The 23,123-nt window shown below is 42.3% G+C and overlaps 1 protein-coding gene across 8 annotated transcripts in view; it reads right to left on the reverse strand.

The window, feature by feature from the left end:
- LOC133628520 (ubiquitin-associated protein 2-like) overlaps positions 1 to 23,123 on the reverse strand; it is a 135,153-nt gene that overhangs the window by 29,363 nt on the left and 82,667 nt on the right. For 6 of the 8 annotated variants that reach the window (XM_062016797.1, XM_062016796.1, XM_062016794.1 and 3 more), the window contains exons 9-17: positions 22,553 to 22,605; positions 13,932 to 13,982; positions 12,242 to 12,309; positions 11,764 to 11,953; positions 10,847 to 11,060; positions 7,909 to 8,183; positions 5,432 to 5,592; positions 4,172 to 4,382; positions 1,877 to 1,916 (exon numbers count right to left, since the gene is read on the reverse strand). In XM_062016797.1, the coding sequence (XP_061872781.1) occupies positions 1,877 to 1,916; positions 4,172 to 4,382; positions 5,432 to 5,592; positions 7,909 to 8,183; positions 10,847 to 11,060; positions 11,764 to 11,953; positions 12,242 to 12,309; positions 13,932 to 13,982; positions 22,553 to 22,605 (1,263 nt within the window). The remainder of the gene's footprint in view (positions 1 to 1,876; positions 1,917 to 4,171; positions 4,383 to 5,431; positions 5,593 to 7,908; positions 8,184 to 10,846; positions 11,061 to 11,763; positions 11,954 to 12,241; positions 12,310 to 13,931; positions 13,983 to 22,552; positions 22,606 to 23,123) is intronic. The other 2 variants (XM_062016801.1, XM_062016798.1) reach the window with 1 other exon arrangement.

Consider the following 23,123-nt stretch of genomic DNA (forward strand, 5'->3'; position numbering starts at 1 on the left):
GGTGTTCCAAGAGAGATAAAAACTGATAATGGCTTGGGATACATAGCCAGTAAAACATGTAAGTTTCTGAACTTATGGGGTGTTAAACATACTACTGGAATCCCAGGAAATTCCACCGGTCAAGCCATTATTGAATGTACACATCAAACTTTAAAAGGCCTGCTAGAAAAACAAAAAACGGGGGAAGAGGGGGTGAGCCCTCAAGATAGACTAATGAAAGCCCTTTATACAATGAATCATCTCAGAATTGTGGCAAACCAGAATGAACCACTGGCATTAACACACTTTGCCCAAATGAGTCGGGATTTGGATTTTACTGACAAACCTAAAGTTTGGTATAAGAATCCTGCTACTGGAGAGTGGCAAGGACCTGCAGATCTGTTAACATGGGGAAGAGGCTATGCTTGTGTCATTACAGATCAAGGTCCCCGATGGATTCCGGCAAAATGGATCAAGCCACATCAACAGAAAGGACTTAACTGTAAGACCAATAGAAAAAACAATCTTGAGGAAAGAACCAAGTGATCCACCCTCAATCCATCACTCTATTAAAATGTAAACCCTCGCAACTGTGGCACCACATACGCTGCTGTAAATTCCTCCAGCTGTCTGTATTGCATTAAAGGAATTGAAGAACTTAAGACGACCAATGGGAACTTGAAAGCAAAAATGGTGTATTTTCTACGGATGAAGAGATACTTCCATCTTGCAGATAATGTTCAGAGATCAGCATGCTAAAGGATCTGAAGAAAAGACCAGAACTACATCAGGAAAAAGAAATATCAGTGGAGCTACCAAGAACTCATCCCTTCCTGCCAGTGTGCGTCCCTCCTAGCAACACATAGCAGATTATGTTTATTTTGACTTTATGGATTTCTGTATTGTATTGTTCAGCGATGTAGCTGTTATTGACCTTTTGTTGTAAACTCATGGCCATGGGTAAAAATATGTTTTCTTCATGTACCTTTAATTTTGAAATGTGTTGCTAAAGGCTGGCTGGTTCAAAAAAGAAATAGGGGGGAATTGTAGGCACAAATGTAGCTTGGACCAGCCAGCTTGAATAAAGATGGTAGGGATAAGTTAATGCAGCTGGCAAGCTACTTCAGAAACAGGTGCTGCAAGTTAATCAATTGGGCCCTGGGTGATCTCATGGGCAGGAGCAGCATATAAGGAGGTAGCTAGCAAAGGAAGGGTGGCTTTGAGTCAAGTCTGTTGGTTGTACTATGTTGCCTGTGTATGTCTCTACACATGCATTACTTAGACTCTCTATGTCTTTGAGTGAATATTGCCTGCACCACTACAACACAGAGCAGCAAATAAAGGTAAAAAGAATGAATACTGTATTATAATTATTTTACCTCCAGGAAGATAGATGTAGGGGTGCTACAAGTAAAATACCACCTTAGAAACAGGCTAAGATAAAGATATGAGTAAAGCCTGGACTGCATTATTATTATTATGCTACTTGGCAGAGGGAGCATGTTAGTCCTTTTTCATCACAGTCTCCTAACAGGGCATAAGTAGCACTATACTGGGTGAGAAGTGCATTCAAAGAACGTGACTTTGATTACAGCTAAATGCTACTTGCAGCTTGACAACTGAGACCTGGCAGATTTTCTAAGAAGTTTTACTAATGCAGCTTCTCTAAGGCTGCTTCAGTATGTAGATTTAATAGGGCTGCTTTCATCTTCAAGTTTAGTCAAGAAGCCAGTGTATCCTATGCAAGTACAAAATAAACTCAAATGGGTCAGCCAAAAATCAGTCAGGGAGTACAATATAAAACCTTAAACTAGCTGTCACTGCTGCAGTTGTGCACACAGCAAGTAAAAAGGAAAGATCAGAAAGTCCTGTGCACTGCCAAGCTTTGTAAACTTACTGTCAAGAGTTGATTGTGTTCTAACACCATTATGCCCATTCTGTAAATGAAGGAGAAAAAAAAAATCATCTTAGAGGTATAGCAAATTTTCAGATCGAATCACACATCAAACATGGTTCATGTAAAACTCTATATTCATTCTAAATTGAAAGACAAAAAAGACAAAAATTAATTCTTATTGCCTTTAACAAAACCACATAATAGTTGTTTCAAGTGCAAGGTCTTCTGAACATACAGAATCCCATACACTGCCCATACTATACCCCTCAGCAGGAGACTTTCCCATGTACTGTATGTAACAAACTTCAGATTCACACCAATATGAAAGAAAGAATTCCATTAACATGTAAGAAATGGTTGTGCTTTTGATCTAATGAAACTCACAATTTTAACTGTAAAAGTTAAAAGACAAGACTTGAAAAGGATCAGTTGTTTTTTGGAGTACACAAATTGCTAGGTCTAGCATTGCTAGATCCTCACCAGTACATGAGCTAGAAGACAAGCGTGACCGAGTCATTACGTAACAAAGGCCAGAAGTAAAAAACTTACAAGCTTTCAAAAGTTCCATAAACATTTAATAAATTAAATGCTCTTTAAACAAATCTACATATACAAAAAGAGGCACTTCTGAATCTCCCAAGAGAGGCTCTCCCTCTGTCCTAGATTCTCTTCCCTATGCTTTTTAAAATAAAACATGAAACTAATTCCCACTGCTATTTAAATCCAACAGAAGAGTAATGCTGGAGGGGCCACAAGCAGTTTGGGATCCATTAGATAGGTGCCATATAAATGGAATAAATAATACATCTTTGGAAAAAAACTGTCAAGTTGCAGAAAAATACCATGACTAATATTTACATACAGAGAACATAGAATCAGAATGGTGGGGGTTGGAAAGGACCTTTAGAGATCATCTAGTCCAAACTCCCTGCAGAAGCAGGTCCACCTAGATCAGGTTGCACATGAATGGGTCCAGGCCGGTTTTGAAGACCTCCAAGAAAGGACACTCCACACTCTCCCTGGGCAGCTTGGGCCAGGGCTCCCTCACCCTCACAGTGAAATAGTTTTTCCTTATGTTTAAATGGAACTTTTTGTGTTCCAGCTTCATTCCATTACCCCTTGTCCTGTTGCTAGATATGATAGAAAAAAGGGATGCCCTAACCTCCTGACATCCACTATTTATATACTTATAAATATTAATAAGACCTGTCCCCTCATACATTGATGAAGATGTTGAACAAGACTGGCCCCAGAACCGATCCCTGTGGAACTCCACTGGCCACAGGCCTCCAACTTGATTCTGTGCCATTGATCACCATCCTCTGGGTTCTGTCGATTCTCTGGGTAGATCACAACCTTACCCTCCACCCATCCAAGCCACACTGCCTGAGCTTTCTAATGAGGATGTTATGGGAGATAGCATCAAAAGCCTTGCTGAAGTCAAGGTAGATGACATCTGCTGCTCTCCCCTCATCTAGCCTGCCGATTATGCACTCATAGAAGGCTATCAGGTTGGTCAAACAGGATTTCTCCTTGGTGAATCTGTGTCGACTCCCTCTGATAAGCATCTTTTCTTTCATATGTTTAGTGACAACATTCAGGATGAGTTGTTCCATCACCTTTCCAGGCTGATCGGTCTGTAGTTTCCTGGGTCGTCCTTCCTGCCCTTTTTGAAGACTGGAGTGACATTGGCCTTTCTCCAGTCCTCAGGCACCTCACCTGTCCTCCATGATTCTTCGAAAATTATCGAGAGCGGCTTAGCAACCACATCAGCCAGCTCCCTCAGCACTCTTGGATGCATTCCATCAGGACCTATTGACTTATGAGTGTTAAGCTTGGCGAACAAGTCTTTAACCTCTTCCTCATCTACCAAGGGAAGGTCCACTGTTGTCCAGATCATCCTACTATCCTTGCTGGACTGGGCTTCCCGAGGGCCAGCTTTGGCTATAAAGACTGAAGCAAAGAAGGCATTCAGTAGTTCAGCCTTCTCTGCATCCTCTGTCATCCTCTGTTGAGGAAACTCAAGCAGAATATTAAGTGTTACTAAGAAAAAAGGCCAAACAGCAATTCAAGATGTCAAACCCCATAAAATCCAGAGACATTTATTATCCCCAAATACAGTATGGCCAAAAATGGCTATAAAATAGGAAAAGCAAAACCAAATAACGAGATGGACTTGGGACTCAAAATGCCACTTGGCTTAGTTAAAAGTGTTAACATGGCAGAGTAATACAAATCTAACATGGCTAAGAGTATTTCACCTTTTTCAAGGTCTTATTTCTGAAATTCACTCACCATAACAGCAACATGGGTTGATTCAGATGGAGCTATGGAGCTTTGGTACACTATCCTACTATGAACAGATGTCTGGTCATAGGAGGAAGTTGTTGTTACTGGGCTAATACTCTGGGATGAGCAGGTTAGACTGGAAGAGGTGATGGCAGAGGTTGTGTAGGTGGACTCCTGTACTGTATTGGATATTGGCAAAGAGGTATTCAAAGGATCACTGGAAAAAGTAAAAGTTAGTGATCATCTTGGCAAATATCTCAAACACCTTCATGAAAATATCATCTCCTATACAGTTATCTAGAACTACCTTAAACATGCAGTTGAATCTACATTACTTATGCTAGAAAATCTAATAATGAAAAAAACCCATAATTTTACTTGGGTCTCCAGTAGTCCATGTTTCAATACCATCAACTGTGCTATGCACCATTCACCTTCCTCCTGTCAGCTCAACTAAAACAAGAGTTTACACACAAGCACTTTTTAGTCATGTAATTTCTACCTTCTCAAAGGACAAATTAATGATCATAATCTCTCTTTTTAAAATAGCTAGTCATAAAGTTTGCTATATGACAAGAAACATCCTGTTACAGCAGTAGTCTAATGAAATGAACTATACAATGAGGGAAAAAACCCCATGCAGGAGTGTTTCACTTTCTAAACAGCTTAAATAATGTCTAGAACTAGAAATTTATGTGAAAGTTCATTTTTCGAGTATTTCTGAATTAACTTCATGAAGCTTTTTACTGAAGTCAATTTTTGAATAAGGAAGAAAAAAAATATTACTGGTACACTAGCATTTATCATTGGCTATTTTAGCATTTCAGTAAGAGCTTTTGTGTACTGATAGCTTGGCTTCTTTTCTCATCGCACAGGACCATCAGATCTGTAACCTGGTGCCAATCTACTAACACACACATACAAGGGTCATCTCTCCTGGATCAAAAGTAGAAAAATTTGAGTTGTAAGGGACAAATCCTCAAATACATTTGAAAATCAACCTAATACGAGACAGCAATTCTAGAAAGAGTAGCTTATTATACAGTTATTTACATACATGTCATCTCCAGCTTCACATAGCCCCATCTAGGGAGATTTTGATTGTCATTAGACATGAAATTTCTCCTTCAAGATGTCATACACAGAAAAGAGCCTTACAAGTCATAATATTTGCCCCTCCCATTACATACTAACCGTGCCTTGATGTTTTTGGCATAAACATGGCCCCCTAAAGAAGATATGTAATAATGCACAAGGGAAACTCACATGCACTTCACAGATTTTGAGTACAAGCTATTGTTGGTTGCCTGTCTGGTTGATGCAAACTCTGGGAGTGCAGGCTCTGATCCAAACTCCAGAGCTCCAAACTGAACATTTAATCCTGTCACATCTGCTGATCCAGGCATCTCCACTGCAGAGGCAGGAATCTAAAAGGAGGAAAAACAAGTAATAATTCTTTTGCATGCACTATCTGCATTAAAAATAACAGGAACTGACACCCTTTCCTCCCTTAACTTCAGTTACTGCCTCAGTCATCACTGCTAATTAGATCTGCGACAACCCACCAGTCTACATCACATAAATTAACTACATTCTTGTAACCTTAAATTAATTCATTGCTTCTGTGTCCTGATCTGAAAAAGTGCCCTCGTGGCCAAGGCGGCCAATGGCATTCTGAGATGCATCAAGAAGAGTGAGGGCAGTAGGTTGAGGGAGGTTCTGCTCCCCCTCTACTCTGCCCTGTTGAGGCCTCATCTGGAGTCCTGTGTCCAGTTTTGGGAACTGCTGGAGAGAGTCCAGCACAGGGCCACTAAGATGCTGAGGGGACTGGAGCATCTTTCTTATGAGGAAAGATTTGGGACTGTTCAGCCTGGAGAAGTGGAGACTGTGGGGGGATCTCATTAATACACCTTTCAAATACTTTTAAGAATGTTAAGAGGATGAGACAACACTTTTTTTCTGTAGTGTCCAGTGACAGGACAAGGGGTAATGGACAAAAGCTGGAACGCAAAAAGTTCCATTTAAACTTCAAGAAAATCTTCTTCACTGTAAGGGTGAAGAAGCCCTGGCACAGGCTGCCCTGGGAAGGTGTGGAGTTTCCTTCTTGGGAGGTTTCAAAACCTGCCTGGACACATACCTGAATAAACTGATCTAGGTGGACCTTCTTGGGCAGGGGGTTGGACTAGATCACCTTTAGAGGTTCCTTCCAATGCCTACCCTTCTGTGATTCTCTCTGAAAGAGTAAGATACACTACTCTAAAATATCAAAGTGTCATCTGTGTCCATCCCTCTTCAGCCAACATTCATCTTGTTGCTACTAAGTCACACAAAAAGAAACACTCAGCAACAGGGATTTTCCACACAGGGCAATCAAGATATGCTTGAAAAACACAACACTACTGTATATTGGATCTAAAATATATCCAGTTTAGAATTTCCTGCTTTATAAACAAAAACAATACCATGGTTTTTCCTCACCTCCCCAACAACTTATATGGAAAAAGACGGTTATCAGGGGGAGTCAACATGGATTCATCCTGTTTGACCAACCTGATAGTCTTCTATGAGGGCATAACTGGCTGGCTAGATGAGGGGAGAGCAGCGGATGTCATCTACCTTGACTTCAGCAAGGCTTTTAACACTGTATCCCATAACATCCTCATTAGAAAGCTCAGGCAGTGTGGCTTGGATAAGTGGACAGTGAGGTGAATCTAGAGTTGGCTGAAGGACAGAGCCCAGAGGGTGGTGACCAATGGCACAGAATTGAGTTGGAGGCCTGTGGAGTTCCACAGGGATCGATTCTGGGGCCAGTCTTGTTCAACATCTTCATCAACAACCTGGATGAGGGGACAGAGTGTACCCTCAGCAAGTTTGCTGAAGAAAGGCTGCGGGATCTGGGGCTATTTAGTCTGGAGGAGACTGAGGGAGGAATCTCATGAATATTTATAAGTATATAAATGGTGGATGTCAGGAGATTGGGACATCCCTTTTTTCCATCGTATTTTTCTATCGTATGTAGCAACAGGACAAGGGGTAATGGGATGAAGCTGGAACGGAATAAAAAGTTCCATTTAAATGCAAGAAAAAACTATTTCACTGTGAGGGTGACGGAGCAGTGGAACAGGCTGCCCAGGGAGGGTGTGGAGTCTCCTTCCTTGGAGGTCTTCAAAACCTGCCTGGACATGTTCCTGTGTGACCTGATCTAGGTGGATCTGCTTTGGCACGGGGGTTGGACTAGATCTCCAAAGGTCCCTTCCAACCCCTACCATTCTATGATTCTACATATAGAATAGAATTAATTTAGGTTGGAAAAGACCAATCTCAACTTCCCCTGGTGCAACTTGAGGCCCTTTCCTCTCATCCTGATGCTTGTTACTTGGGAAAAGAGACCAACCCCCACCTTGCTACAACTTCTTGTCAGGGAGTTGAAGAGTCATCATGTCTCCTCTCAGCCTCCTTTTCTCCAGGCTGAACACCTCCAGTTCCCTCAGCTGCTCCTCATCACACTTGTTCTCCAGACTCTTCCCCAGCTCTGTTGCCCATCTCTGGACATGCTCCAGCACCTCAATGTCTCTCTTGTAGTGAGGGGCCCAAAACTGAACACAGCACTCAAGGTGCAGCCTCACCAGTGCTGATTACAGGGTGACAGTCACTTCCCTTGTCCTGCTGGCCACACTATTTCTGATAAAAACTTTCGTAAGTTTTTATGTTTAGTAAGGACAAGTCACTACTCAATTACCCACCTTGGATGCTGGAGTTACTCTTCGTTTTGGTGGTTTTATCTGTTTCTGCTGGGTTTGGTGGGCAGTCACTGCCTGGTTATCCATAGATATAGTGGGGAGTTGCAACATTTTGCTAACAGCTGTAGAGGTGTCTACTGGCAATGGCTCTTGGAGTTTTACCTGGGAGGAGGAGGACTCCATCCCAGAAGGAGGAACAGGAACTGTCTGTGTTTGCTGATACTGTTGTTGGGTCAGCTGACTCAGAACTGGGGATGGTTCAGGCTGGGATTTAATGTCTGGTCGTCATTGGAAAAAAACAAATATCAAAATTAAAGCAATAAATTCTGCTCTTCACATTTCTACTTTTTAGAAAAAGTATCTGAGTGACTTGACATACTCGACAGCTATGATTTTATAGCATGGGCAAGTCTCTTCCAGATATCACACAAGTTTCACGTTGAATGTTACACTGCAATAATAAGGGCAATATTTGATTTTCTCTACTTCAAACAAACAGTTGTGGGCAAGCATTATTAAGCTTTCTTCAAAAATATGAAAACAAATCTACCTGTATAGTCAGATAATATTATCACACATAAGTCCTCAAAAACTGTTTCAGATTATTTTAATCAAATGCTGCAAGTTTAACTGCAATTAAATGTGTCGATAAAATGTGATTACCTCCAAGGAGTCTGGAGTTGCAATTTAGAGGTACCGTGAGTTAAGATTTCCTGTCCTTATAAAAGAGAAAATTTTCAACACAAACATCAAGTCATTTACCATCTCAATCTAGCTGAAAGTCAAGAGACACTAGACCTTGACAGTTGTTTTTTTCTTTCCAAGTCTTTCCCCTTCATATTTTTCAGAAGCTGAAAGTCATGCAGTAGCTCAGCACTGGTCAAGAACCATAAGAGATCCACAACATTTGCAATGTGAAGAGGTTTTTTTATTCATCTAGTTAAGTGCACTAGAAAGCAACTGTCATGGTTTGACATGACAGCCTTTTCTGGTAAGGGGGAAAGGGCTGTAAAGATGGCTCCTGTAAGAAGTTGCTTGCAACTCTCCCCAGCTCTGAGCCAGATCCACTTCTGGGGCTGAGCCAATTAGACGCCTCCATGATCACTTTTTAAGAAGCCGGAGGAGGAGGTTTCTTCCTCCATTTTACTCCATCTTCTTTCTCTCTTCTGCCCCTTCTTTTTCTTCTGACTGGTGGTGGTGCAAGGAGTAGGAACAGTGAAACAAACAACCACACGGACTCCAAGGTCAGTGATGAGAGAGAGGAGGAGGTATGCTGGAGCAGAGACTCCCCTGCATTCTATGGAATGAACCGGTGAAGCTGAGATTTCTTTTCATTGCTTTAAAGACCCCACATCAGCAGTAGAGACTCCTTTTGCTAAAGCTGGCCCCAGACCAGGGGCAGCAATTCACTTCATTAAAGGCCCCGAGCCAGGGGACAGTGACTATGTCCAGAGGAGGCCGCGTCCCGTGGGGGGGACCCAACCACTTCACTGCAGACCCCAAGACAGGGGCAGTGATTTTCTTCTTTAAAACTATGGCCAGAAGAGGCCGTGTCCCGAAGGAGGGACCCTTTATCACTATGGCCGGAGCAGGCCGTGTCCCGAGGAAGGGACCCAATATCCACAGCTGTAACTGTGGGAAGGAACCCACGACAAAGTAGCTCATTAAACTTATGCCCAGAAGAGGCCTTGTCCCGAGAGAGGGACCCTGTAACTGCAGAAATTGCCAGGAGTCGTCCTCATCTGAGAAGACAGAAGCGGCAGAGCCTATCTGTGAGAGACTGACCACATCCCCCATTCCCTACCCCTCTGAGCCATTGAGGGGGGAGGAGGTAGAGGTATCGGGAGCAGGGAGCTGGGCCTGGGAAGAAAGGAGGAATTAGGGAGGGAGATCTTAAAGTGCTGGTTGTAATTTTCTCATCATCCTACTCCCTTTTTGCTTTTGTTCTGTTCTGTTTCTTGTAGGTAGTAGAATAAACTTTCCTACTTTCCTCTCTAAGTCGGGTACTGGAGTCTGTTTTGCCCAGAACCGTAATTGGCAGTGAGCCCTCCCTGCCCTTGTCTTAATCCACAACAACCTTGCTTATCTTTTTACTCCCATTTCGCTGGGGCCTCCGCCATCCTAACAAGGGTGGAGGTGAATGGGGGCACCAAGTGAGAGACTGTTGTGGTGCTGCTGTGCTAGCTGGGCCAAACCACAACATTAAAATGCATGTAATTTTTTTTCCCAGAATTGCTGTGTGTCCAAAATTATAACTGCTACCACATTGGTTGCTTATCTATCTGGAAAGATATATACATATACATGAGAGAGATACAAGAGCTGTATCACTCTTCACAGTGAGATTACTGCTAGGAATTACATTGTAAAAAACAAGTTTGTGTCATTTTCACTATTTCTACTAATTTTACTAAATCAAAGGAAAAATTCCCAGTATAGATCAAACCGGTAACCTGCATCCTTCTGAGCACACTAGGGAAAGAACACTGAAATTGAAGAAATAATATAGTACTCATTCAAAATCCATGTAATAGTTAGAAGAGAAAAATTTGGAAAAAAAAAAGATAAAATATGGTACAACCTTATATTCTGCTAGAAGAAGCATGGGCACAATGAAAGTGTTTTCCAGGACTCATTAAAAAAAAAAAGTCCCATTAAATTCCACTTAAATATTAAAAGCAAGGGTGTCATTATATGAAGGCTCAAGAACTTCTGAAGATACGATGACATTTATGGACACACTTAAGCCTATGAACACTTAATTTGTGGTATACTCCTAATGTTTATTAATAGCAAGCAAGTCTCTTCTTATGTTGTAACCAAATGTATTATTAGGATTACATTTTTTAGAAAAACTCTTTCATTAAGGTAATTTTAAACTGTCATTAGCATTAAGAAATCCTACAGGCTAATAGAAAGAAAGCTACATCAAAGTACTTACCAAACTGACTAAGGACTGAGGACTGAGTAATGGGTAGTTTTAGATCCCAGGATGATGTGGTAGTTGTGGTAGTTGTAGTAGAGCTACTATTGTTTTGTTGAGAGGCAAACTGACCCAATCTTGGAGATTTCGATCGGTCCAAGATTTGAGATCCTGTAGAGTTTGCCAATTTAGACGTTCTGAGTTCTCCAAAGCTGGAACAAAGAACTACAGACTACCAAAAAAGAAAAGGAGTGGATTTAAGTATTTAATAAATAATTTGAACATAAATGTAGAGTCGGTGTTTACAGCTGCTATTTGACAGCAACTAAAATCTCTTCAGCCCTAGATTACTAACAAAAGACCAATAAATAATTCAGCAGTTGCAGCATGTGGCTAGATACTCTCTGATTATCACTGATGCAACTTTCAGCACAGTAGTTGCTAAAATACTGATTTACTTGAAAGTATGTAGCTCAAAAATAACATATATTTACTTGTAGTTGAACTGGTTACCAAAGAATAAATATAAGTGCCCAATTTCAAGCCCTCACAATCAACTACAAAATAGGCAGGTTTCCATATAAAGCCGTCAGATGTGTGCTTGGAAATCACACATTTTTCTGGCATAGAATTCAACTATAAACAGATTATTTCATCCTAAATCAGCATGCAGTAAACACACCTGCTCTCTACTTAAAAATTAACATAAGCACTTTGTGTAAAACAAGAAGCAACTAATTAGAAAAAACAGAAAAAAAGCATTTTCTTGAGTATATGTGAATGGAAGGAAAGGAGTTCTTAATTCCATTTCTTCAACATTTGCAACCTGAATTTTACAAATACTGAAACACCTCACGATATGACCAGTACTGGAGAAGTTGTTTTGTTGAAATATTTACTCATGAAGAATACTTAGAAAGCTAAGATAATTTTACCAGACTTTGAGAAGAATAATCGTTTATAGCACTGGAGCTGCCATTTCCTGATGCCATCTGGGTGCTGTGCTGAGAATTTGTGAAGACTAGGGCTTGGCCAAAGGTCTGCTGCTGGGAAGCCTCAAATGAGTTGCCTTTTGTCTCTTGTGCAGAAGTCACAGGCTTCTGAAGCAGTGTTACCAAATCAGTGCTGTAAGAAAAAGCAAAATTTAGCAAGAATAAAAACAGTTAGGCTGTGCTGAACTACTATCAATAATAAAGCTGCCATACTAACAACAGAATTATTACTGATTAACAGTCTTTTCAAATATTGCTTGTCTGTCATGCAAAAACAGGTAGAATAATTTGCCAGGAAGTAATATTCTGCTAGCTGAAACCCTCCACTGCAGTTAGAATAGAAGTTATCTTAGCTGCAAGCTAACATTACTTCACTAAGCAGGTTTTTAAGGTATAGGGAAAATGTGGAAGAGGAGCTTACCTTTGCCCAGGCATCACATGATTCTCAGCTGGAACAGAGGAAGAAGTGAAAATTTTTGTTTCAGAAAGCTGAGAGAGGGAGAAAAAAAAGTGGTAATTTAATCATAGACATGCTCCCACTTCACTTCTGTGACATATGCAGAAATTCCATTATAGTCACACACTAAGAAAAAAGTAAAGTTAAAATACCATTACCATCAGTTATGCTGCAGCTCTGCTTAAGATGACAACAGTCAAACTTCAGCAAAGCCTTCTCCACAGAATCAAGTACCGATTTAATTAAAATGTTTGTTTAGAACTTCAATCTACTGAACACAAACAAAGGTATACTAATGTAACTACATCTGTTTGAGCAAGAGTTTAACTGAAAACAAACAAGTAGAAAGTAATTAATGTGACAGGTAGTATATCATCAGCTTGAAGATACCTTGCACAAACATAATTTAGGACTCCATAGAGCAGCTCTGATAAATCTTGTGGCAGAAATTTGACACATTGCACCATTCCCACTCATTTAATGTATCCTTGTATTTTACATTTCAGCTCACATCACAAACAAAAGTAGGTTTACACTCAGGAGTGAGTTCCTTCTTGCAGTTTCTGTTAGGGGTGGCAATAACATCTTAAACTAATTGCTCTCCAAGTATAGGTTTGAAAACAATAATTAAGGGAGAAGTATATAATTGCTTCTAGTAGTATAACTAGTCAAACCACTCACAGGAGAAAACTGTTTGCCTTTTTTAAAAAATAACTTTCTTAAAAAACAAAGTAGTAGTAAAACAGCTACAACTTCCTAGGGCTAGTTCATTTCTATTAATAGGAACACTTGCAAAACAATATAGGTTTTAAGCTAGTACAGGTTAGGTTTAAGAAGATAAAAATATGCATGTATAATGGTTATATTTTAAATTAAATTTGCACAAAGTCACCCTTAACCACTTTGGTGTTGCTTTGTATTTGGACTAAAGAAGAACTGACCTATGCCAACACTCACAAATAATTCCTTCAGAATGTGACATTTGAATACAGCTCTTCCAGGAACTTATGCATTTTTTATAGCATACATTGCTAGCAGCCCAGTTTAAAGGACAGCACGGACACGAGCCAATTTCATTTGCCATCCAATGGGTGGCTCTACTGAAAGCAAGTATATCTCTGAACATGGTCACCTGATTGGAATTCTCCTATGAAATACTGTTGATTTAAGCAGAAGAGCTAAAGAGTAGCAATCACTTACAGCTCAGAGATTAAGTTCAAACATTTCATGCACTCTCCTAGCGGCCACTTATGTGCAACACTGTTATGTAAAAATGAGTACTGCCACAGTTCCTCACTCCATTTCCTTCCCTTCTCTTGCTGCTAACGTACCATACTTTAATGCCATCTTTCTTGAACACAACTCTATCCTGTGCATAATGCTGCCAGCCCGTAACTCTATGTACTGACCAAAATAAAGAAAGAAAATTTAACTCAAGTATATTTCCAATTAAAAAGGATGCTTCTCTATTGCCCAGCCCTTTACCAACTGTACAGGTTATTTTAGAACATGTATTGTACTTTTTGTAGTGTTAAGAAATTCCTGCATCATATGGGACAAAGAGGTCAGCTAATGGCACAAGCAGCAGCCTATGGTCTGCAACCCTTGGTTAAATATTCAATTATTTGTCACATCAACAGTTTCTTATACTCACATAACACCGATGAATCGTGAGAACTAAGCAAATGGAAGAATCTGAGGATGTCTGTGACAATGCAAAAGCATGTTTCATGTACGAAAGAGAAAATCACAGAATTGTTACATTTGGAAAATACCTTTAAGATCATCAGAAGACCTTTAAGATCAACAAATCCAACCACTAACCTCACACTGCCAGGCCCATCACCAAACTAAGTAAACCATCATGCAGAACAGAAGTCTCCAGCTACCAGTTTGTCTGCATTGAAGTTCACACTACACGCTGTGACAAACTCACTGGCCCAACCTCCAATCAAGCACCTAATTCAGAAATGTGCAGGGATCATGGCATTTGTCAAAATACATAATTCATTCAGCAGCAGTTGCAAACTTTTATTATACTAATGTATTAAGTATTTCTTACAAGTAGTATGTCATAGTTTGTCACAGCAGGCAAAGAAGCACCATGACAGTCTCTCACTTGGTGCCCCCCATTCACTCCCACCCTCGTTAGGATGGCAGAGTCCACAGCAAAATGGGAGGTAAACAGACTCCACTACTCGACTTAGAGAAGAAAGTAGGAAAGTTTATTCTACAAGAAACAGAACGGAATAAAAGTAAAAAGGGAGTAGAATGATGAGAAAATGACAACCAGCACTTCAAGATCTCCCTCCCTAATTCCTCCTTTCTTCCCTGGCCCAGCTCACCGCTCCCGATACATTCTATGATACCTCTACATCCTCCCCCCTCAATGGCTCAGGGGGGCAGGGAATGGGGGATGTGGTCAGTCTCTCACAGATAGGCTCTGCCGCTTCTGTCTTCTCAGATGAGGACGACTCCTGGCATTCTTCCCCTGCTCTGATACAGGATCCCTCCCATGGGACACAGTCCTTAACAAACATCTCTGGTGTGGGTTCTTCCCAGCAGCTGCGGCTTCTGCCGATACAGGATCCCTCACACGGGACGCAGGCCTTAGTGAATATCTCTGGCGTGGATACTTTGCCACGGTTGCAGCTTCTGCAGATACAGGGTCCCTCCCTTGGGATGTGGCCTCTTCTGGGCATAATTTTAATGACCTTCTTTGGTGTGGGTTCTTCCCCACAGTTACAGCTTCTGTGAATATTGGGTCCCTCCCACAGGACAGGGTCTTCTCCAGCCACAGTCACTGCCCCTGGCGTGGGGTCTTTAATGAAATGAGTCGCTGCCCCTGACGCAGGGTCTTTAATGAAATGCAGATAAATCACTGCTTCACCAGTCCTCTCCACAGGATGCAGGGGAGTCTCTGCTCTAGCACATCTCCTCCTCTCTTTCATCACTGACCTTGGAGTCTGCATGGTTGCTTCTCTCACTGTTCCTACTCCTTGCACCACTACCAGCCAGAAGAAGGGACAGAAGAAGGAAGAAACAGGAAGAAGAAGGAGGAAGAAGCTTCCTCTTCTGGCTTCTTAAAAAGTGATCGTGGAGGTGTCTAATTGGCTAAGCCCCAGAAGTGGGTCTGGTTCAGAAATGGGGAGAGTTTCAAGCAACTTCTTACAGGAGCCATCTTTACAGTCCCTTCCCCCTTACCAGAAATGGCTGTCATGTCAAACCATGACACTCTACCATTCTATGATTCTATAAAATGTGAAGGAAATATGGAAATGATCTAGTCCAACCCCCCTGCAGAAGCAGGTTCACTTAGATCAGGTCGCATAGGAACATGTCCAGGCGGGTCTAAAGAAAGCAGTAGAGACTCATTTTGATAATGACCCCATATCAGGGGCAGAGACTCATGTTGCTAAAGCTGACCCCGGACCAGGGGCAGCGATTCACTTCATTAAAGACCCCACGCCAGGGGCAGTGACTGTGGCTGGAGAAGACCCTGTCCTGTGGGAGGGACCCAATATTCACAGAAGCTGTAACTGTGGGGAAGAACCCACGCCAAAGAAGGTCATTAAAATTATGCCCAGAAGAGGCCACATCCCAAGGGAGGGTCCCTGTATCTGCAGAAGCTGCAACTGTGGCAAAGTATCCACGCCAGAGATATTCACTAAGGCCTGCGTCCCGTGTGAGGGATCCTGTATCGGCAGAAGCCGCAGCTGCTGGGAAGAACCCACACCAGAGATGTTTGTTAAGGACTGTGTCCCATGGGAGGGATCCTGTATCAGAGCAGGGGAAGAATGCCAGGAGTCGTCCTCATCTGAGAAGACAGAAGCGGCAGAGCCTATCTGTGAGAGACTGACCACATCCCCCATTCCCTGCCCCCCTGAGCCATTGAGGGGGGAGGATGTAGAGGTATCATAGAATGTATCGGGAGCGGTGAGCTGGGCCAGGGAAGAAAGGAGGAATTAGGGAGGGAGATCTTGAAGTGCTGGTTGTCATTTTCTCATCATTCTACTCCCTTTTTACTTTTATTCCGTTCTGTTTCTTGTAGAATAAACTTTCCTACTTTCTTCTCTAAGTCGAGTAGTGGAGTCTGTTTTGCCCAGAACCATAATTGGCAGTGAGTCCTCCCTGCCCTTGTCTTAATCCACAACAACCTTGCTTATATTTTTCCTCCCATTTTGCTGTGGACTCTGCCATCCTAACGAACGAGGGTGGGAGTGAATGGGGGGCATCAAGTGAGAGACTGTCATGGTGCTTCTTTGCTAGCAGGGCCAAACCATGACATAGGGGTTGGAAGGGACCTTTAGATATCATCTGGTCCAACCTCCCCGCAGAAGCAGGTCCACCTAGATCAGGAGCCCAGAACTGGACACAGTACTCCAGATGAGGCCTCACCAGGGCAGAATAGCAAACTCCTGCAACTCCCCTTGTCCTGTTGCTAGATACCATCAAAAAAAGGGATGTCCCAACTAGGGGCATTATTCAGCAGTTATTTTATTTTTACTTCCATATAATTGATAAAGACACTAGATGGCATCTGGTCTGGGAGTGGATTCCTTTGTAGTTCTAGAAATGCTCACGTTCAATAAGGGTCGCCTTCAGAAGACTTATTTGCTAAATTTGCAAAGCAAAGATTTTAATCAACTTAATGTGCTTTGTGATAGCATGTAATTATTTTTGGAACAATAGATATAGATCAAATCTCTTACAAGAATATACTCTAGCTTCACATTTAACTCATAATTTACTTAAAGACGAAATCACGTTTATTTGAAGAGGAACTATTTTCTATGAAACTAAACTGAATGGAACAACCTGTACTCTTATGATTCTATTTTTTTTTTTAATCAGATGAAATACTTTTTCTTTTTTTTTTTTAACCCAGGCACGCTTTGGGCTAGTATGTCTTCACCTCACCATTTAATTCACTCTTTCTGAACATCAGATGTTCAGATGTTATCGTAGATTACAGTGATTTTTCCAGAACTCCAATATTAATAAAAATTATGAACAGGCTAGAGATTTCATCAGTTGCTTTTTCAACATTCATGTGCAAATTACTCAGATTTAATATTAATAATTCTATCACTACTCAGCATTGCTCAACACTTCTCCCAGACTACAAATGCTGTACTGTAGCGAGATAAGAATTAAAGGATCTTACTGAGAGAGAATTAATGGGCAGGGTAGTGTGGGAGTGTCATGTTTTGACATGACAGCCTTTTCTGGTAAGGGGCTGTAAAGATGGTTCCTGCAAGAAGGTGCTCGAAACTCTCCCCAGCTCTGAGCCAGACCCACTTCTGGGGCTGAGACGCCTCCATGATAACTTTTTAAGAGGAAGCCGGAAGAGGAGGGTTCTTCCTGTTTCATTCTTCTTATGTCCCTTCTTCTTTTCCGACTGGTGGTGGTGCAAGGAGTGGGAAGAGAGAGAGAAGCAACCATGTGGACCCCAAGGTCAGTGAAGGAAGAGAGGAGGAGGTGTGCTGGAGCAGAGACTCCCCTGCATTCTACAGAAAGGACTGGTGAAGCTGAGATTTGTTTTTATATTTTGTTAAAGACCCTGCACCAAGGGCAGAGACTCATTTTGCTAAAGAAGACCCTGAGCTAGGGGCAGTGATTCTCTTCATTAAAGATCCCGTGCCAGGGGCAGTGACTATGCCCAGAAGAGTCTATGTCCCGAGGGAGGGACCCTGTATCTACAGAAATTGCAACCGTGAAGAACCCACACCAGAGAAGTTCGTTAAGGATTGTGTCCCATGGGGGGACCCCATATTGGAGCAGGGGAAAAATGCAAAGAGTTGCCCTCATCTGAGATAAGTGGCAGAGATCATCCGTGAGAGACTGACCACATCCCCCATTCCCTACCCCCCCTGAGCTGTTGAGGGGGGAGAAGGTAGAGATATTGGGAGCAGTGAGCTGGGCCCGAGAAGAAAGGAGGGATAGGGGAGGGAGATCTTAAAGTGCTGATTGTAATTTTCTCAGTCATCCTGCTCCCTTTTTGCTTCTGTTCTGTTTCTTGTAGGTAGTAGAATAAATTTTCCTACTTTCCTCACTGTCTGTTTTGCCCGGAAATGTAATTGGCAGCAAGCCCTCCCTGCCCCTTTCTCCCGCCTGATCAGGAAGAGGAAGTGGATGAGGCCTTCCACAAAAAGCTGAAAGCTGCCTCACAATCACAGTCCCTGTTACTCAGGGAAGACTTCAATCACCCTGACATATTCTGGCAAAGCCATTCAGCCAAGCATACACAGTCCAGGAGGTTCCTACAGAATGTTGATGACAGCTTCCTGTCACAAGTGGTTGAAGAACCAACAAGGAGGGGTGTGCTGCTGGATCTTGGGCTGACAAATAAGGAGGGTCTGGTTGGGGATGTGAAGGTTTCAGGGAGCCTTGGCTGCAGTGACCATGAGATGGTAGAGTGCAAGATCCTCTGTGGAAGAAGCAGGACACCAAGGCAGGTTGTGACCCTGGACTTTAAGCAAGCTGACTATGGCCTCTTCAAAGCCCTGCTTGGAAGAATCTCATGGAAGAGGATTCTAGATGGTAGGAGTGCCCAAGAGAGCTGGTCAATCTTCAAGCGCCACATCCTCCAAGCCCAAGATGGTGTGTCCCCACAAGTAGAAAATCTGGAAAAGGAGGCAAGAGGCCTGTGTGGATGAAGAAAGAACTACTGGACCTACTCAAGGAGAAGAGAGCATTACATGTAAGGTGGAAAAACGGCCTGATTGCTTGGGAAGAGTATAGGAACATCATCAGAGTATGCAGGAACAAAAGCAGGAAGGCCAAAGCACTTTTGGAATTAAACTTGGCAAAGAAATTAAAGGAAAGCAAGAAGGGATTTTTCAAATACATCAGCAGCAAAAGGAAGATTACAGCGAATGTGAACCCACTGCTAAACACAGAGGCTCTCCTGATGACAGAGGATGGAGATGTGAGAAATATTGATGTTGCTTTTGCAGAATTAGAAAGAAATTAAGACAAGGAATTGAGACTGTTATCTGCCTCTGTGTAATGTAGATCAGTGGACTGACCATGAGACTGTTATCTGTTTGTTTGCAATGTTAACTAGAGTTTTAAATCTCAGGACTGTGGGGGAATGGGTAATAAGATACAAGAACCAGACATCCCCTGAGGGGATTTTAGGTGCCTCGAGAAGTTGTAAATCTTGGAGTACGTAATCAATGGGGAAACAAGGGAGGGACCTTGTGGCCAGGATAGGGAATAAAAAGCCGAATATTGTATCTATCAGGTGTGCCTACTAGCTAGGACACCCGCTCTTGCAAGAACGCTTAATAAAAGTGCTTCACTGCAGAGTCTGACCTGAGTCTTTCGCGAGAAAGTTTGTTTTGTTTCTCACAGAGAGAAGGCTGAATTACTGAATGCCTTCTTTGCCTCAGCCTTCACTGCCGAGGCCGGCCTGTGGGAAGCCCAGTCCCTGGAGGAGAGTACAATAGTCTGGAGAATGGAACACTTTCCCTTGGTGGATGATGATGGGGTTACAGACCTCTTGGGCAAGCTTAACAGCCACAAATCTATGTGACTGACAAGATAGACCCACAAATGCTGAGGGAGCTGGCTGATGTTATTGCTAAGCCACTCTCCATCATTTCTGAAAGATCATGGAGGACAGGCGAGGTGCCTGAGGACTGGAGGAAGGCCAATGTCACTCCAGTCTTCAAAAAAGGGAAGAAGGAGGACTCAGGAAGCTATATGCCAGTCAGCCACACCTCCATCCCTGGAAAGGTGATGGAACAAATCCTGAATGCCATCTCTAAACACATGAAGGAACAGATGGTTATCAGGGAGGCTTGACATGGATTCACCAAGGGGAAATCCAGCTTAAGCAACCTGATAGTCTACTATGAGTGCATAACCGGCTGGCTAGATGAGGGGAGAGCAGCGGATGTTATCTACCTTGACTTCAGCAAGGCTTTTGACACTGTCTCCCATAACATCCTCATCAGAAAGTTCAGGCAGTGTGGCTTGGATGAGTGGACGGTGAGGTTGTGATCTACCCAGAGAATCGAGAGGGTGGTGATCAATGGCACAGAATCAAGCTGGAGGCCTGTGGCCAGTGGAGTTCCACAGGGATCGGTTCTGGGGCTAGTCTTGTTCAACATCTTCATCAACGACCTGGATGAGGGGACAGAGTGTACCCTCAGCAAGTTTGCTGATGACGCCAAACTGGGAGGACTGGCTGATTCCCCAGAAGGCTGTGCTGCCATTCAGTGGGATCTCGGCCGGCTTTAGAGTTGGGCAGAGAGGAATCTGATGAGGCTCAACAAGAGCAAGTGAAGTCTCCTGAATCTGGCAAGGAACAACCCCATGTACCAGTACAGGCTAGGGGTTGACCTGCTGGAGAGCAGCTCTGCAGAGAGAGACTTGGGTGCACTGGTTGACAATAAACTAACCGTGAGCCAGCAATATGTCCTCGTGGACAAGAAGGCCAATGGCATTCTGAGATGCATCAAGAAGAGTGTGGACAGCAGGTTGACTGAGGTTCTGCTCCCCCTCTACTCTGCCCTGGTGAGGCCTCATCTGGAGTCCTGTATCCAGTTTTGGGCTCCTCAGCTCAAGAGGGACATAAAACCGCTGGAGAGAGTCTAGTGTAGGGCCACCAAGATGATCAAGGGACTGAAGGAAAGGTTGCAGGATCTGGGACTGTTCAGCTTGGAGAAGAGGAGACTGAGGGGGGACCTCATTAATACTTACAGGTATTTTCTGTAGTGTCTAGTGACAGGGCAAGGGGTAATGGACAAACACTGGAACACAAAAAGTTCCCCTTAAGGAAAAACTTCTTTACTGTAAGGGTGAGGGATCCCTGGAACAGGCTGCCCACGGAGGGTGTGGAGTCTCCTTCTCTGGAGGTTTTCAAAACCCACCTGGACATATTCCAGAGTGACCCGATCTAGGCGGATGTGCTTGAGCAGTGGGGTTGGACTAGATGAACTCTAGAGGTCCCTTCCAACCCCTACCATTCTATGGTTCTATCAAACAGGGGTGAGGAATCAGGTCAGAAATTTTTACTATCCTTAGTCTACGTGTAGCATTATTAGCAGAAATAGAGGACAGGTTTAAACAAGATACCAGCTTTTGATAGCAGTAATTGATTCAGAAAGTGTAGAGTTTTAGAGCTGCTTTTTTGTTTTCTCAAAAGACAATACCCTCTCATCAGGTAAGGACAGAATTTTCCTATCTGTAATACGAATCACTCACACAGTTCTAGGAATAATACTAATATATCACCCTAGAGGAGGTGGCAAAAGGGATGACTTCCGAGACAATCTCTTATTCTGAAAATAAACTTGAAATAAGGAATATTCCCATCAATAACTAAAAACTTCTTAAAATTTAAGTTTTCTATTCCATATTTCTTGTTACCTCAATTGCTTAATTTTAATAGAGTAACTGAAAAAAAGAAATATCATAGAACCATAGAATGGTAGGGGTTAGAAGGGACTTTTAGAGATCATCTAGTCCAAACCCCCTGCCAAAGCAGGTCCACCTAGATCAGGTCACACAGGAACATGTCCAGGCGGGTCTTGAAGACGTCCAAGGAAGGAGACTCCACACCCTCCCTGGGCAGCCTGTTCCACTGCTCCGTCACCCTCGCAGTAAAATAGTTTTTTCTTATATTTAAGTGCAACTTATGTGATGGTTACAAATGACAATTATTTTGCAGTCATGAAGACACCTCTTGCCTGATAAAGATTGAGAACCAAAATGTTGTAATACTTCAAACAACACATAATGATGAAACAACAGCAATTAAACAATTCAGCACTAACTTCAGCATATCACTAACTCTTTTTTAATATTATGAACATGAAGTGGACTAAATGGAACAATTATGCTTATTTCAATCAAAAATCATCAAATGAGGGGTCTAAAGTTGACAATAAGCTTCAGCACTTCTTTACATATAAGTCTTGTGATAATATGACTTTAAACTCCTACACAATAGTAGGAAGAAATATGCAGTTATCCATCAGCATTGAGCAGTGGAGAACTGTAATTCACACTTAACTTGGGATAAAACGTTAAGTTTTATTACCTATGTAGCATCCACCAAGCCAAATAAATTAGTATTTGTTGATTCAGTTTTGTTTTAAAAATAAACTTACCCAAATACATATATTTTAAGCAGGAATTACAGTAAGAAATACCACGGCATGCATGCAGCGAAGTATTACTTAGAATATTTAGTTTTTGAAGGCAACACAAACTCTGACATGAGTAAATAATCAATCAGTCTATCCAACAAGGTATACTTACGTCTTCATTCCAGTCTTCTGCTGCCCATTCTTCTATTGAGTTTTTCCATGCTCCTATTGTAATTTGGAGAAGTTAAAAAACAGTTAGAAGCTAAAAGCACAATGTCGTCTTTCAACCTTTCTGCTTTTTAAGCCATCCTGTTTTCTTTATTAGTGGAACACTAAGTGAGGAAACATGGGAAGCTCTAGAAAATTGGTCTGTGGATTTAAAATTTTGGGAGATTGGGTTCTCCCCCCCTTTAATTTCCCATTTCAGGAATTTCTCAGACACTATGGTACCAGACAGAATTTGCACAAACATCTGCAATCACTGATTAATCCCAAACATTGGAAGAACTTCCTCCTATGTCTCCAATAACAGTGAGAGGTTACTCAATCTTCCCACAGGATCTCCCAGTTTCACGCACATCAGATAGAGTCTGAACAAAACACAACCACATCACCTCCTCCAACATCTATAATCCTACTTTCAATATCTTCAAATTCCTGATCAAGCTATACCTGTGCAGGCTCCTTTTGCAACCTGTTAACTCTCTGAGCAGAGCAACCCCAATCCCATTCCCTGATAGAAT

Source organism: Colius striatus, chromosome W (genome assembly GCF_028858725.1).
Source record: "Colius striatus isolate bColStr4 chromosome W, bColStr4.1.hap1, whole genome shotgun sequence".
NCBI classification, from domain to species: Eukaryota; Metazoa; Chordata; class Aves; order Coliiformes; family Coliidae; genus Colius; species Colius striatus.